The sequence below is a fragment of the Dermacentor silvarum genome, chromosome 1 (assembly GCF_013339745.2).
Source record: "Dermacentor silvarum isolate Dsil-2018 chromosome 1, BIME_Dsil_1.4, whole genome shotgun sequence".
Taxonomy (NCBI): Eukaryota; Metazoa; Arthropoda; class Arachnida; order Ixodida; family Ixodidae; genus Dermacentor; species Dermacentor silvarum.
The window spans coordinates 239,022,490-239,040,134 of record NC_051154.1 but is presented as its reverse complement, the minus strand read 5'-3'; the positions used below and the strand labels follow the sequence as shown (position 1 = coordinate 239,040,134).

The 17,645-nt window shown below is 45.2% G+C and overlaps 1 protein-coding gene across 1 annotated transcript in view; it reads left to right on the top strand.

The window, feature by feature from the left end:
• The window catches only part of LOC119436983 (multiple epidermal growth factor-like domains protein 8), a 169,403-nt gene that overhangs the window by 125,024 nt on the left and 26,734 nt on the right, over positions 1–17,645 (top strand). The window contains exon 27 of the mRNA XM_037704034.2: positions 3,473–3,737. Within this exon, the coding sequence (XP_037559962.1) occupies positions 3,473–3,737 (265 nt within the window). The remainder of the gene's footprint in view (positions 1–3,472; positions 3,738–17,645) is intronic.

The window sequence follows — 17,645 nt, the reverse complement described above, 5'->3', positions numbered from 1 at the left end:
AGCCATCAGTTGAAATCGTACGTGAATGACAGCAACGCCGGAACGCCAAGGTCTACCTTGGGAACGCTTCGAGCCTATTTGTGCCTTTAAAGGCTGTATTCTTGCGTTTACCGCCACGCGTAACACCGCGTTGGCCGCGGGCTTCCGTAACTGCGTAGTCGTCATCCACGATCGTGTCGATAGCGGCCGCGGTTTTCTCTGCAGTGGTTGCGGCGAACAGTAGTTTCGTTTTTACTCAGTACGCGCGTCGGCCGCATGCCTAAAAAACTGCGTGGTCGCCATCGATGATCGCATGGATAGCGACCGCGGTTTCGACGGCCAGTTGTTGCAGCGACTGGACGACTCGGTGCGTGCGTTGGGCGCATGCCTTCAGCACCGCAAAGTCGCCGTTCATAATCGCGACGACTCGGTGCGTGCGTCGGGCGCATGCCGTCAGCACCGCAAAGTCGCCGTTCATAATCGCGTCGATAGCAGTCACAGTTTTTCCCGCAGCGGTTGCGGCAAACAGTTGTTTCGTTTTGACTCGGTGCAAAGCTGTCGAGCTTGAAGAGCACCGACTACATCGCGATGTGCGCGCGATATTACAAAGCATGTCTACATGCTTGGTCTATATTTTTTGCATACGTGCAGGGCTTGAAAATCGTTGTTTTGGTTATAGTGCGGTACCGCTTATAGTGCAGATATTCGTGACTCCGGCGACTTACGTTATAAGCGGTCTACACTGTAGTTTGTTTTTTAGTGACTGCAGATTGTATTAGCTTCCTTCCCAACTTCTGGAGGTAAAGCACTTCACTTTACAAGCCTTCCGGTTGCTCGCAATACCTTTGAAGTGCTTTAATATGTTCGTCAGCCTTAACTGCCAACACTTTCAGCCCTGCAATGTCCTCCTCCTCCTCCTCTGGTTCATCTTCTAAGGCACATGCACCATTTACTTGCGCGAGGATAGCATGATCTGTAAGCTCTTGGGAGCACACGAGGTTAACATCTGCAGACACAAACTCCTCGAAAGATTCTGGAACATCTGCGGTCTCTTGGATGCAGGCCCAAGCTTTATCTTCAGGGCAGTTTTCCACAGGATCTTTCATCCTGGGTTGTATGGAAGATTTTTCATCCTGGGGTTGTATGGAAGATCTTTCATCCTGGGTTGTATGGAAGTATGGAGGTCTGGGTTGTGTCTCTTCTAAATACTGAAGAACTTACTCTAGAGACCTAAAAAGTTGTCTTTAGTAAGAGCGTCTCTTGTAATCATGTCTCTTGTAGGCGATGTTGTTAACATGGCGAACATAGGAAAACCAACCAAACCATTTTCAAATGTCTCTAATAACCAAGTGTCTCTTGTAACCATGTCTCTTGTAACGAGATTTTACTGTACGTCGGACTATATATGCGCCTTAACTGAGCGATTATTTCTCCGATTTTCATTATTTCGAATTTTGTATAATTTGAATTTCGTAGCATCCCCGCAGAATTCGAATTAACGAGCTTTTACTGTATTGTGTGTTAGTCATGGATGCTCTTTGTCAAGAGTTCATAGTTGTATGTAAAGTAGGGATGGGCGAATATTCGGCATTGTCGAATATTCGGTAGAATAATTCTATATTCGTTATTCGCTTCGATTCGAATTCAGGTATGCGATATTTTCGAATTATTTGGCGCTCCCGAATAGGCAGCCAAAAGCCAAGGACGGTCGGAACACATCTTGGAGGCTATGCTTCACGTCATGGCTGCCATACATCAACCATAAATCTCGAACGCTATACGTTTTTACATTAAAGAGCCGGAAATGTGCGACGCAAAAGAGCAGCAACGGCGCTAGCGTACAACCGAAACAAAGCGGTGGAGTCAGCATCACCATAGTCATCAGCGGAAATCGTACGTGAATGACAGCAACAACGGAACACTTCGTGCCTATTTGTGCCTTTATTGCGTTTACCGCCGCGCATAACAACGCGTTGGCCGCGGAATTTCATAGTGGCCATCCATGACCGCAACGGTTGCGGCAAAAAGGAGTTTCGTTTTGACTCAATACGCATGTCGGCCGCGTGCCTAAAAAGCTGCGTAGTGGCCATCCATGATCGCATAGATAGCGACCGCGATTTCGTCTGCAATTGTTGCAGCGAACGGTAGTTTCGTTCTGACTCGGTGCGTGCATCGGCCGCGTGCCTTAGGTACGGCCACGCTAGCGGCAAAACGCGCGCGTCATGCCGCGAAGTCCACCGTGGCAATCGCGTCTCCCCGTGCGGCAGCGCAATATGATCTCATGCGCCCTCGGAACGTGGAATCACCGTGAGCGAAAAGGGTGCGATCGGACAGCGTCCAGAAATCCCTCCATAGAACCGCGAGAGACGACGATCATGGATTGATAACCCGGCGCGGAGTGGCGGAGGTCCGGTTGCCATGGCTCCATGACGTCACCCTCGTCGCTCTTGATTGGTTGCCACTCGCCGCGCGCGTTTTTGCCGCTAGTGTGGCCATACCCTAACCACCAAGCGTTCATAATCGCGTCGAGAGCGGCCGCAGGTTGCGACAAACAGTTGTTTCGGTTTGACTCGGTGCAAAGCTGTCGAGGATGAAGAGCACCGGCTTACATTGCGATGGACGTGCGATCTGTTGGCGGTCAGCTTACTGGCAAAAAAATAATCAGGATGTGCGTGCGGTAGTGCAAAGCGTGTCGCAAATGATGGCGCGCGCCGCGGCCATGCTGTGAAGGAAGTCGCGAGGCCTCGATCGCCACTGCGAGAGCCAATCAGTCATGAGATGACGAGAATTGCAGCTTGCGCACTGCTTTTGTGCAAAATAGCTAAAGGATTTCCTCATCCATTACACTAATAAAATCGTGCTGACGTAGTAAGCATTTGCTTATTGTTAAAAGGATTTGCTCATCATTACACTAATAAAATCGTGCTGACGTAGTAAGCATTTGCTTATTGTTTTCTGGATACCCTGATAATTTGGCATTCAGTTAATTCGGACATTTTCTTTCGGTCCCGTGAAATTCAAATTAACTAGGTTTTACTGTAATATGTGATATATACTATTCGAACTATTCGATTTGAAATTATTCGACAAAATCAGTATTCGCTTCAAGTTCGCTTCGAACCTCAAATTCACTATTCGCCCATCCGTAATGTAAAGCAGAGTCTGACTCGCTGCAAAATTCTGAATGGAGAGAGCTGTCATTCTCATTTCCCAAAGCTTTGGAGTGCTGAGGATGAAATGGCAACCCTTTGCATAGGCCAGAGTCAACTTAAGTTTCTTGCTAAGTGGGCTATAAATGTGTAATGAAGGGTCACCTTATCTTTGTCTCAATGATGTTTTTTTTTACTATTCCTTCAGCACAGCATTGAACAGTGCTGCTGAAAGAATATCCAGTGTACTGTTTAAATCAATCGAATTTGATACATGCAGTCTATCCCCCAGGAGGGCAAAATACTCATGCATTTCGCATGTTGTTCATTTTGGTTGCGTGCAGTGCATGACTCCTAGCTACGTGGGCCTGCGGTGTGAAGGAGGGGCCTGCGGACAGGTTCTCGGTGGGTCTGTGGAAGCGTGCGGGGTGCCGTGCCATGTACACGGCCAGGCGGCCCATTGCCTGCGTGATCCACGGTGTGGCTGGTGTGGTCTCCGTGCCCCAGGTGCCAATGGAAGGGGCCTCTGCATGCGTGGGGGACATAGGGGACCTACGGGTGGTTCTTGTGGGCCAGCCTCTGTCTTCTTGCATGGCCATCCTTTGCCTGGTGAGTGGCCATGTGCAGCTTTATTTTTTTGCCATTCCAAGGAAGCGCTTGGACAGTAGAGGAAATCAGACAGCGATAACAATCATCATACTGTGCTGACTTTCAAGCATCAACAGCCTTATATGGATGTCAGAGCTGTTCTCATTAAAGTTTCTAATTTTGTTAGCATTTGTGCAAAGTAAAGTTATAGGAGGTAGTTTGTCTTTACTCTTTTGTACACAAAGCTAGATGGAAGAGTGTGACGGGACAGACACAACTTCCAGTTTTTATTTGATGTAGACATGTAGACTGTAACTGAAGTGTGTTTAGTCTGGAGAGTGTTTAGAAGCAAGATATAACACAAAAAACAAAGCAAAAGCAAATATACAAAGAAGTGACTACATAGCATAAGAAATAAGGAAAACCGGTGTGAAGCAGACTGAACATGCAACTAGGTTTGTGTAGGGAGACCAGATTAAATAAGGCCAACAAGAGGGTAACCTTCTAAAAACAGGTGTAAATAAGTAGCACAGCTTTGCAAAAAAAAAAAAAATGGCAAAACTGTTTATGAAAAAAAAAAATTTTTTTAAGGCATCAAGGGTGATTTAAATCTTAGCCCGAGATCTTTGAGTGGCGCCCTCTTGCATTTGACGTCAGTGGGGGAGCTCCACCTGCTCTGCTCAAATTTTTGAAATGTAAAATCTGCAGGCTTGTAGAACAGTACTATAAACTGAATGTTCCAGAACACTAATCCCTGCGAAATCGAGCAGAGTCGTCGTACTCGCCACACTTAGTGTAAATTGCTCCTGGTGTCGTCTGCTAGTCATCAGTGTGTACACGTGCATGCACCGCATTGTTTTCTCGCCATTGCTGTTCCGTTGTCGTAGCGCACTCATAATGATTTGTCGGCCCTTTTTTTGACGATGAACTGCAGCATTTCACCTTCAGCTACTGTGTCTGCACTGCAGTACTGTTTGTCTGTCGAGCATGTGCTGCGTATTTGGTCGCCCGCCCCGTTGGCCACAGACATTCCAATTTTGTTGCTACCCAATGCATTAAGCATATCACGAAAGATATTTGATGCCATTCTCAGGAAACTAAGTGGTCGCTGTGGTGTGTTAATGCATACACTGCTTTAGCGGCATTGCAGCAAATGTGGTCTGGAATGTCTGATAGAAAGGCCAACAAGATTATTGAACAAAACAAAGTTACATATGTCTTGTGCTGTCGTACTGACCTTCGCAAGATAATTTTAATTAAACTTGATTACTTCCACTGGGACACCACTCGCTCCTGCATGTTTGTCGGCTCAGCGTAACCCTTTCTTTTGTGTAACAAAAACAGGCGACAATTTTTGCTTAGATCACCACTTTCAATATATTTTGTTCTGTAAGGGTATCATACGCATTTAAAACTAAAACAAGAAAATTTAGAAGTTTAGGTTTGCTGGTACGTGAGTGAATAAGTAGCTGGAGTGCTAAACATACACGAAAAAAAAAAAAAAGGAGAGGTACTACAAAGGCGCAATAAAATGTTAACAGGGCTTCCTGCATTTTTTTTTAATAACATGATATTTTATGCTTATGCTGATAAAGTGATGTTTTCCGAGTGGTTTCTGGTAGTCTAAAAAGTGAATTGAACAGAAATAGTCTTATGCTATCCTAAACAAACATAATTTTTTTTTTGCCTTAGAATGTGGTAATGAGATTTATTTCCAAGAAAATAGTGTAAAGCATGCTTGACGATTGCGCAACATGATAGTACATGGTGCCACTAATGTTTGAGATAAATGACTTGCCAGTGAAATAATGAGATTTTTCTTGTCAGAAAAACTTGTATATATTGTGAGCATTATATTCACCCTTCATCTTCATCTGTGTATATTCATCATCATGGCCAGCATCATTCTCTTCAGCGCTGGTCCTGCTGAATAAAGCGTCGAGGTATAACAGCTATCTCACAAGTAGTGGAGGTTGCTCTCGGTCTCTTGGTCCTCTAGAACTTCGAGTTTCCCTGGAGCTTCGTTCAAGTCGCCACTTGCTCCGTAACACCATGTGACTAGAATTATGAGCGAAATGTATAATTTGTATTCAACTACAATGCCACTTAGTTAACGTGAAATTTTGCGAATGAGCCCTGTGATTGTGCTTCATTTTCAAAGCTGTGTAGACTCCCATTTACTCGCTCAGCATGATGTTTTATGACTGAGTTACAAGATTGGTGTCCCTGCCTGCAAGAGCTGTGGTTATTATACATGAAAAAAAAATTAAACTTTTTATATATACAAAAAACGTTTTCGGATTTTACGTGCCAAAACCACCATATGATTACAGTATGGACCACCTATAACGTAACCGCTTATAGTGCAGGACCGGATATAATACGGTCTTTTCAGACTCCCGTTAATTTTCCCATAGAACTCTATGTATACGCGTATCGCTTATAGTGCAGTTGTGGGACACGAAATACCGGTTACAGTGTGGCTGCCTGAAAGTTTTGCAGTCAACCTAGACGGCAAACGCTCCCCTCAAGCCACAAATACTGTATTTACTCGAATCTAACGCGCACTTTTTTTTTCGATAAAACAGGTCCGAAAATTGCGTGCACGTTAGAATCGAGTACGACCTTAAATCTGCGTTACCGTATAGCCGTCGGCATTTCAAAATGGCCGCCTCACACGCACGTCGAGCCTAGCTACTCTCGAGCCTAGCTACCGTAGCTTCCTCCATGTGCTACAGTGCACGTGCTACAGTACACGTGCTTAGGCAATAGTCTACTGTCTGTCTTCACGTTCTCTGCGTCTGCTCTATCAGCATAAAGTACCGAGTTCATCATGATGCCGCATTTAAAAGGAAAGTGATCATGTGTGCGGAGACGGACGGAAATTGGGCCGCATCACGGGCGTTCGGAGAATTCAAAACTTGCCTTCGGGACTGGCGCAAACAGAAAAAGAGGAATTTCGCCAACAAAGCAATGCGAAACGGTTTCAGTGGACCGAAGCAGGACGTAATCTGCGACGATCCACTTCGGCGATACGATCGCCTTGGCCCTATCTTGTAAGCAATCTGCAATGGGGAAAGTCCGCCACATGCCGTGTTTTCGCCGCTTATAGGTCGCGTTGAAGCGAGAGGCATGATAGCACGAAGGTCAATTCGCTCGCCGCGCTTCGTCACTCGAGTGTTTTGACAGTTCGTTTCCACGGTCAACGAGCGAGATGTGTTCATGTTTGCTTGTGCGCAGCGTGACACCGTGCTTGTTAATTTATTTAGTAACGAATACGGAACCTAGAGCATGGTGACAGCGACGGCAGAAATGCGCCTCGAGTGTCCATTATCGCAATAAAATAGTTGTTTTGTTTATAGTGCGGTACCGTCCATAGTGCGGATATTCGCGGCTCCGGCGACTTATGTTATAAGCGGTCTACACTGTATTAGGTGTGCCATAGTGGAGGACTCCGAATTAATTACGTGGGATTCCTTAAAGTCCACTTATATCCAAGTATACACAAGCATTCCTCTGCAGAAACACCATACCCACAGGGCTACCACATTGGGTGGTTACATGGAAGATGCATTAACTATACAGTGAAAGCTCGTTACTACAAACACCGCATTAACAATCTTTTTTTCAGATTAACAAACTTTTCAGAAATCCCTTGCTGACTGCTTATAGCTTCAATGTAAAATTATTTCAGTACTACGAACTTCAGAATACTGAACATTTCAGAATAATGATCGTTATTCAGTTTCCGTACCATGTTAATGCCTCAGTACTATGAATTAATGTTTTGAAATCTGGGGATTCTTAGATTTCTGTGTATCCTTCACGGCAGCCGGAACTGTAGGCTAGCAGACGACAACGCGCAAAACGCGGACGCTGCCGTGCATGGGTTCAGAAAACCTGAGATGGCAGAGGAGAAAAACGTAGCAACCAACCTCTTTTTTTTTCTTTTTTTTTTTCTTTTTTCTTATTTTCTTCCTCCCCCCCTCTCCCCGTATTGATGAAGGCGACGACTCATCAGGTTTTGCCAGCGCATGCTCCACCAAGACAAGCGCTGGCCCAGACAAGTGTCGCCAACGAAGGCGCATCTCTTTCTTCTTTCTGCACACACCTCTTCTTGCTTTTGCGCTTCTTTCTGCGGCCGTACTAGCTACGTATGCAAAGAAGTGTAACCTCTGTGCTCGCGGGGATGTCACACTTTCCAGATGGTGTAGTTTACATACGTTTGTGCTTCGGAAAAAAAACGTGGGCAGCTTGCACTAGTGCAAGGCCGGAGTAAACAGCGGAGCTGGTGATCGATCTAGCTTCTTCCAGGTTTTACTAGGCTTCGCTAAAGTTTGCTAGGAAATGCTAAGTGCTGCTAGCCATGGTATTCCGAATCGGCTCGCCGCCGACGAACAGATTCTCGCATGGCCACGCAACGCGCTTCAAGATAAGTGGCTTCTTCTTCGGGTGTCCGGATCTTCTTTGGTCGTCCCATGTCAAGGCTACATGTACTCGCCACAGAGTCAACAAAAGTTCTGCCGCCGTCATGGCGGCTCCGAGCTTTACCTCCCCGGTGACATCACGACCAAGCTGCGCCTCCACACTTGCCGGGGTGTGGCTGGTCGAAACCTGCCGAGCCGCCGCCGGAGGCACCTGCTGCAGTCACAGACACCGCGCGCGCGTTCGGCGCGAATGTGGGGAAACGGGGAAACGCGGACGGCGTCGGCAGAAGCTCTGCGCGTTGCCTCATTGGTGCTGCTACAATTTCTTTCTCTCTCTCTCTCTCTCTGTCTTGCTCTTATTTTCTCTCTCTCTCTCCCGAGCATAGCGCGCGCTGCGCGCATGCTCTTCTTCCCTCTCCTTAACGTCCCATGTCAAGGCAACATGTGCACGGCACGGAGAGGACGCGAAGCACATGCCACTCCGCGAGGTGGTTGCTAAGCAACGTGCGGTGACGTCATCGTTCAGTGAGGTTTTTGTACACGCTCCACGGACTGACGGTCAGCTTAAACAGCGCCGCTGTTAATAATTCAAATGTTCGCCTCGAGAGAGACAGTTACGGTGTTCACGGCAAGGAATATGAAAAACAAACAAACAAACAAAACTTGCACTTTGGAGGTGACATGAAGCTTCCTCCTTGTCAGTGGTTATCTCGGCGTGAGCGCCCCTTTTGCATGCACCACTCAGCAGAATTTATGGAAAATAGCAACAACACGGGCCAAGAGCCAAGAGTGACATTTTCATGGATAGCTTATACGGTGACAACTGATGAACTGATGGGTTGATGGGGGGAATGGTTAATTTTGGGGCTTCCACTATAACAACCTTTCAGAATAATGAACAATTTGCCACAGTCCCTTGAAGTTCATTATATTGAGATTTCACTGTATAATGTCTGTTGTCCTCCTAATGCTGGCAATCGTCAAACTAACACCAGGAAAAAAATGCAGATACGTAGTAATTCGAGACCGTCACGCTCCACTATCACACATTCACAGCGTGAGCAAACGCATGTAAATGAAGCTATTCTAGCTGGAGCATTGCAGACAAAGACGAGTCCCCTGTCTGATGCCATTGTAGCGCTGTTCGCAGCACCACCATCGGTCACGTACGTGACTAATAGTACTTTGCACATTATATTTCTATATACAAACTTTGAGAAATGATTGAATTAGTAACAAACATTGCGGAAAGTGTCAAAAATCAGTTGTCATCTTTGATTGCAAGGGCTACCTTGCCCTCCTAACCATTGATGGTGGCATTTTTTCCGCTGCTCTTCTCATTCCCAATGAGAGTTCAAGAGTCTGGAAGTCCAGGCTGCCTGGTTATTTTACCATGTGAAAGGTGTCATGAATACTAGAATCGTATGTTGAATTACAGTTTTGTAATTAAAATGCTCAAACGTCAACAAGGCCCCTAAAAAAAACAGAAGGGATAGAAAAAGCTTACAAGCAACTCAGCAGGTGCAACAAGCCTAAACCCACTAATTGTAAGCAGAACCTGTCAATCCAGGGGTGAGGGATCCATAAATTTAGCATTTGTAAGCACAATTTATATTGTGTTTACATTTGAGATTGGCAAATATTCAAAGTTTCAAATGCCAATAGAATTACACACTTACTATTCATCGCCATTTTTTAAAAGAAGCTATTCAGTGTATTCGAAACTAACCAAATGTTTCACAACAACCAAATGTTAAAAGTCTGGTTACTATTCTCTGTTTACTAAACAAAGGATTTCAAATTATCAGAAGTGAAACAACGACAACGGTTTATGAAGCAATGCTGAAACAAAATAGGCAATACAAGTTTTGTTTACGGTTTCACGGCAGAAGCCTACATGGCAAACTGTGATTTTTGCTTGTAGTCTGTCATTTAATGTTTTTGGCATTCTTGTCATGAAGCAGTTCTATCCTTTAAAGGGACAGACAACCGCTCAGAACATGAATCGAGACAACCCCACTGATAGAAAGATTGCCTATCGTTTTGGTTAAAATGAGGCATGTTTTTCTCAAAAATGATGAATTTATATTTTTAATTCTTCACAAAAAGTCACAAAAAATGACATTTTACCCCCCATGCGGAAAAAACATGAAAATGTATATGCGGCCTATCATGTGACTCTCTATTTGTGTACACAGTTCCTGGTTTTTTTATTAGTATCGAAATGCGGTACACCTTTTTCTGTTATTAGATTTCTCACTTACATTGTGCAGATAGGCCTTCCTTTGTAGTGAGTAGAAAAGTGGCGTTGCCTTTGCCTTCGTTTACAATGAGTTGGCTTGGCTCATCTATCGACAGAATAATGACGACGAGGGCCAGTCAGCTATGACGTAGGCATGTAATTAAGGAAAAATGCGGTACAAATATAAGAAAAGTGTGTACAACAACGCAAACTTATTGTACAATCTTTTTATTTTCAAAAGTGCTTGAACAGGTCAAAATATAGGTGATTAACGACAGTTGCACCCACTCCTGTGAAAACAGAACGATGAGTGGCTTTCACAATTTGCAAGGCAGGCTATCAGCATCGCTCTCCCTTTTCAGTATTGCTGGAGGAGAGACTCTTTCTTTTTCAGGGACTGCTCGGATCGAGAAATTCTGCTTACAAAATATCCACGCACTTTTAGAAGTAATCGCTGCAGGTGTAAACGCTACCGGGGGTGAGCTTTGCGTTGTGCCACAAAAACTAGGTCCTTAAAAATCAGTTGTCAGTCCCTTTAAGCTATAACCAGTGATGTTTTCCTTGGAACAGGCCATTTGCTTGTGTCTACGGCACATAAGTCCTTTAAGGAACCCGAGGCACCTTTTTATTGCGATAGCAATTATATGGACACTTCAACCGGATTTCTGGCGTCGCCGTCGCCGTCGCCGTGAGGTTCCGTATAGATTCCAAGGGCGATCGTCGCCGCGCGCCGTATGCGCGACCGAAAGCGCGCGGGGGACGCGCGCTATCACGGAGGGCGAACGCACGGCGGAAAGCAAACGCGACCGTCCCGCGAAAGGCCGTTGGGGTATGGGAGGGAGGGAGGCGGGGCGGCGCTGTGCTCCGGCGCCAAAGGCGTATCTTACCACTCAATCTCCCACGCGAAAGCAAGAAACGGGAAGAGGGAGGGAGGGGGGGGGGGGGCAGCTTCTCCTCTGCCAACAACTTCTCTGCCCGGTGGTCGCCCGCACCGTCTCTTACCTCCACACGGCTGTGACCTTTGTATGGGCTGTGCATTTGCCGCTCAGTTTCCGTTGAAGCGATACACCGCGCGAACTTGCGCTTGCTGCCAGCGTTTTGACAGTCGTTGGCTGTGGTCATTCAATGTGATCTATTCATGTTTGCTTGTGCGCGCTGACACCACGATTGTTAATTCAGTTAGTAAGCCAATGTGTCCAAGTTTATGCAGCCGATAAAACTACTATCCCTACTCCGAATAGCGCTCTACTAATTTGCTATCACAATCGATGCTTCGCCTTTCGGACGAAACTGCGACATTTTTTTTTGAAGCCTCAAAAATGCCTAGGGAAGAGTATGGTGCCTTCCAAGTATATGTTATTGAAATAATTTTTGAAAAAGACCTAATACAAGCGTAGATACTACAAGGGAAATGTATACATTTCACAGAATAGAAGTATTTTAGAAGGGGAATCTCTTCAGCTGCGACAGCGCATGTCGGCGGTGCGGTAGCATCACGGTTTGGCATGGAGGAAATGCAGTTTTCGTCGCAGTATGGCAGATGACATGGCAGGCACATTCCCATCGATTACATGCTCTTCTATGAGCGTGATGCTCAAAAATTACAATATCATCCCATATTTTGTAAATTTTTCCAGATTTAAGTTAATAATGTCAAGAAACAGAAGCAACAGACATTTTTGCAGCGTTGATTGCTTATTACTGCTCAAATTACATGCTGTGCTGCCCTTGAAATGAACTACCGACAGTTTCCCTGAGCAGACAACGTCTGATTGCCCCACGAATTCACTAGCTCACATGCAGTGTGTGTGTGTAGGTGACCTTGGGAGGCAAAACTCGAATTAGTGGTTGCGCGATGTGCGCTGACGACTGTCGTGGTTTTCTTTGCGGTTTGCAGGCGTTCTGACTCTCTTGTTCTTCAGGGCTTCCGCATCGGCTAGCAGCACCGGTTTCTCAGACATGTGCACATGCTTTTCACATTGCTACAAAGGCGAGCACTTTCCATTCGTGACATTTGAAGATGAGGCAGAAATGTGTTTGCTGAACTGCCGCAGTGGCTATGCATCCTATAAGGAAACCTTCAAGGTTCCTGTTGATTTGGTACAGTTGCAAGTGTGGGCTCATACAATCCCAAGAAAAGATTGAGAGCTAATGGGTCATGACTACATTTGTGAGAAGCACTTCTCGGAGAGCAACAGAGAGAGGAGGCGGTATTATGGTGAACTAGGGGAACAAGTTCTTCGAGACAAGCTAAAACGGCCTATTTTGTTGCCCAGACGCCGTGCCGTCAATATTTGCAGACTGTCCCAGCTACTTGTCTTCCGTTCACAAAAAAAAAGAAGGCCAACTGAATATGACCTGAAGTATGTTAAGTACGTGACGCATGCTAAGACGGAGGCTTCTGCGGGTGGGTCAATATACGAGGGTGCACGCTGCTGCGATGATGAGCAAGTTCAAATGGGGGTGTCTTGCTGCCTCCCACATTTGGCATGAGTTCGAGAAATGTTGTTTGTGCCCCTGCTTGGAAATGTGGCGAAGTAAGTGCCAGTATCAGAAACGAGCACATCCATTCATGCGTAGAAGCAACTAGTGGCGGACGATCCCAGATGAACTTGAACCGGCGCGCCTCTGTGGCGAGCGCGCCATGCGCTTCCCACTGTTATCCACGAGCTGACTTGAACGACAGAGGGCGCGTCACCACCGTTCCCTCCACCGAGACTTTATTAACACGCCGGAGCAAGCGCTGTTTCGCCTCCTGAAAAATTCTTGCTCCGTGACTTCCTCAATCCCCCTCAATGTCCTCCGTTCCAAAGAAGCTGGGTGGTGCCCCGCCTACGGCATCAGATCACCTGGGTATATCTTCTTTCAGCAGAAATTCACAGGTGCTGTGGGCACCACGTACTTCCAGTCAGCCATGGTTTTTTTTTATTATTATTATTATTAGTAGTAGTAGTAGTAGTAGTAGTATTTTCATTTTGTTAATAAATCAGGTGCACGTTAGATTTCTACTTCATTTTGAAGCTTTGATGTAATTTCTTTGATAGTTTTCTACTTTGAACTCGTGGAAAAGCTGGCACGCGTCTGATTCTGGGGCGTCTTAGAATTGGTCAAGTACTGCCAATTGAATCAGCTGTGTTGTTTTGGCATTTTTTGCTGCATCTTGTTTAATTTGATCAATTTCTACGGTCCCGTCAGGGTCGAATTAATGGAAGTTAACTGTGCTGGATAGATGCTCGCGGCTGTTTTTTCTTGTTGTGAGTGGCATGAGTAGCACTATTCCTTTTGCACTTATCTTTACTGCAGTCACACAATTTCTGAGGCTGGAAGGAAACGTCATCTTTATGTTCACTTGTGCGAGTACATCGGCAGTGCACACATTGGCTTAGCTAAGATGGATGCCACACCACACTCTGGACTTGCGTTGAAACAATTCCTAACGTAACGAGCGCCAACCATGATGGCAACATACCTCGAAGGTGTGCAACTCGGGAAACAGGCGACCTGTTCCCATCAGCTTGCTCGATGCAGGACCTCTTGTTTATGCGTCTTGGCAGTAAAAAAGGTGCTCAAAGCATTTTTTCATACGTTCTTCAGGTTCTTGTGAGGTCCGGTGAGGCTCTTCTTTTCACACAGTTGTAAATCCTTTTCTTTCACCTTAGCTAGCAAAACATCAACCTGAATGAAATTTTTGAGAATTGCCTGCTGCGCCTTCTCCTGGTACATTGCAAATGGCAAGACTGCAAGGCCACCCTCTTTATCAGCAGCTAGTAATGCAATGTCATTTGTCCTGAGGTAGTCAACTCTTTCTTTGGCACACTTGCTAGAAATGAGGGAAGTTTGTTGAGATAGCAGATAATCAATTGCTTCAATACATCTTTCATGTTCCTCAGGAATAGCACTTTCAGCTACATCTCTGTCAAGAGACAACATGTAAACAGCACTGGTATTGGGCTCATTCGCAAACTTTGGACTGCGGTTCAAGAGACTTTGAACATCATCAGGAAGGTGGCATCCACCGAGACACATCACCTTTCCGAGCAGTTTCTTTCGGCTTCTCTGTTCTGGACTAAGTGTACAGCTTAGAAAGCCAAATGTTCCAGAAATGCCAACGTTCTACCTTTTCTGGCGTCCTTTTTTCTCTGTACTTATTTAAAATTTTTCTGTGTGCCTCATAATAAAATCATGGTTTTGGCACGTAAAACCTGAGAATTTAATTTTCAATTTTCAATTTTTCTTACATGCTGGAACATGTATGTCTGTTGTATTCAGCTATTGACAGCACTTCAAAATGCACAATCTCGATTTGCCTACTATCCATGCAGGACAAAGCCGGTCTGCACCATGTAGCATGGCCAGACTGGAGCACGTGAGCATGCACTCCAGCCCTGCTATGCACTTAACAGTTGTGCGTAGCTGCGTCTGCTGCATAGCGTAAATACCGCAGTCACCGTGGGGTGCCGTGACAAGCCCTCTAATCATAACGCCATAGGCGAGTCACTGCCACTTTACCGCCACCTTCATTCTGCTCCTTCAGAATGAAGGATGTTGAGGGGGAATGGGAAAAGTCATCATTTTCCCGCGTTTTAAAGAAATCAAGTGGTTGTAGCGATGCCTTGATCACTCCGCACTCTGTGATACCGTGCAACATGAATGAGGTGGTTAGGATATCACTCAGTAGTAAACAAAAAATCTTAAGCGAGCACTCATTATAGGGTCGTACACTTTATATTACGATAACTGCATCATGATAATTGCAATAATTACACAACTCTGGCTTAGTAGTTATGCAGCGGCTTGAGGTGCTCTTTTCAATACATGGATCTGATGCCACAAGAGTGAGCTTATTTTGCCTCACAAGTAAATCGTGGCCTTCTATGTTTTGACTCGTTGCTATAAAATGAAAGCTAAAATAGGGTATTAGTGAGGATGGTGTGACTGCAGTCTCTAGGCACAGGGAATCATAACACTAAGTTAAAAGGCACGGTTAGTATAATTCCTTTTGCTCTTCAGTGGGGAGCTGTTAGCTGGACGGAAAACGGAGGCCATTGTTAGCTGAAATGAAACAAACCAATGATTTTAGCCTCTCAAATAATTACAACTTTGCGCGTAACCATGCAAAGGAAACATTGTGCTTTAAATTTCTCATTTTCTTCTTCTTCTTTCTGGGGTTTTACATGCCGAAAGCAGTTCTAATTATGAGGCACGCCATAGTGGAGGGCTCCAGATTAATTTTGACCACCTGGGGTTCTTTAATGTGCACTACAACGTGAGTACACGGGCGTTTTTGCATTTCGCCACCATCGAAATGCGGCCTCCGCGGCCGGGATTCGATCCTGCGACCTCGTGCTCAGCAGCGCAACGCAACGCCTTAGCTAACTGAGCCACCACAGCAGATTATGCATTTTTAGTGTTATTGCAATAAAAATATCATCTGAAGCAACCTGGTGAGCCTGCTAATGTGCTGTCACTCACAGTGGCCTAGCTTGTTTAATTAAACTCATTAACTGTTTGCACTTTGCAGCGAATTAGAACAGAAAAATAAACTGAGAAAACTGCTATGTATGCCTAAAATTGGTGTTGTAAAGTGTGTGTTACCTCACTACATTAACTGCGTTGTACAGGGATGCTGACTTTTTTTATAAGCATTGAAATATTTCCAGAGAATGCGGTAATAATTAGATTGCACAACAATTTTAGCAGCACAGGCAGAATGCCAGCAAAACAGGCACAAAAAGCCTCAAGGAAGTGCTGAAACACATTGTTTGCCTGAGTGCTAGTTGACTCAGTTGAACAGTAGTTTGCGCTTCTTTCAAGTGAAAAGAAACTTGCAGCTCATTTCATGCAAAAATGCAGCATTGGAGGGCAACATATAATCAGTTCACTGCAGTCGGTGCATTTCATTACCATAAAATTGGGCCAAATCATCCACAGCGATATGCTGCTGTGTACAGCTGCATTGGAAAAAGATAAGCATAAGTGGCTGATGACCGGAGCAGGGAAATTGCAGTATGCGGCACTCTTGTTCCCATGCACACTGGTATCTAAGGTGCCACATGATTCATGTTTGAAAGAGGGGTGCCTGGCACTCTCGTTTTCGACATGCTAGGGAACAACAGTGTCACGTGCCGCGATTTATCTGCTCCGGTGATCGGTCACTTGTGCTAATCTTTTTCTGCTGCAGCTGTACATTTCAGTGTATGCCGCTGATCACCTATACACACTAATGCGGGGACAGTGCTGCTACATGTAGCTCGACCTCGCTGCATATAGTGCCGGGTGCCAAATTTTATTGGTATATAATATAATGTAAGAGTTATGGCTCTTCAAATGTTCAGGTGACTGGATAGTCACAAAAAATACCATTCTGAGCCCACAGTAGCATTCTGTATAAAATTTAACCCCAGAAAACTCTCTAAAGCTAAGAGTGTGTAATGTGACGTAGAAACGATAGTTCTTAAAAACTTGCTAAAAAATTGCTACTATGACATTGCTAAAAAAAGCAAAATGAATTGAATACCTTCAATGATTCAGATTTTGTTTGTCTAAATCCTCCTGGAACACATGTAGGGCCTTCTTTTACTCTGCATTGCTTCGATCTTCCACTACTTTTTGGCCACTTTTGCACACACTACTGTATTCGCTGTTGCCCTGACCATGCATTCTTTGAAGCTCTTTTCCAAATAATGTGCTATGTGTGTGCCACAAACATTGCCCAACTTCTCAAGCATTCCCTGAATCCCTTCTGTCCAGCATTTAATTTTATGACTACCAGGGCTGTAGCCGTTTGAAATACCAGAGCTTGCTGAACAGACATGTCTAGTGTTGGGGAAGAAGACCCCTCATTTATCTCTCACGTTGGCCTGGAAAGCCCTAAGCACAAGCCACTTTTTCATGCAAACATTGCCTGCCGCAGGCTGTGCCACTTGGTTTCGTGAAACTATGCCGGTTTTCAAAGGTGTAGTGCCTTTCGATTTTCAGGGTCATTTTACAGATGCACATGTGCACCCCAGAAATGGCAAAGGGACTAAAAGCACAATATGCGCCAAAAACAGCGGTCAAAAATGCTTGAATGTGCAAGGCTGCATCTCCAAGAGAATTGGGTGGTGGCGCAAAGCCTCATGTGGTGGTAAATTATAGTCAAGTAATTATAGTCTGTGCCAACAGTGCCTTGAGTTTTGCTTCCTTTGCAGTTACTGCCCAAAATTTGTTGCTTTTGACTAATTCATCAGCCTTTGCACACATCCTATTGCACCCTTGATG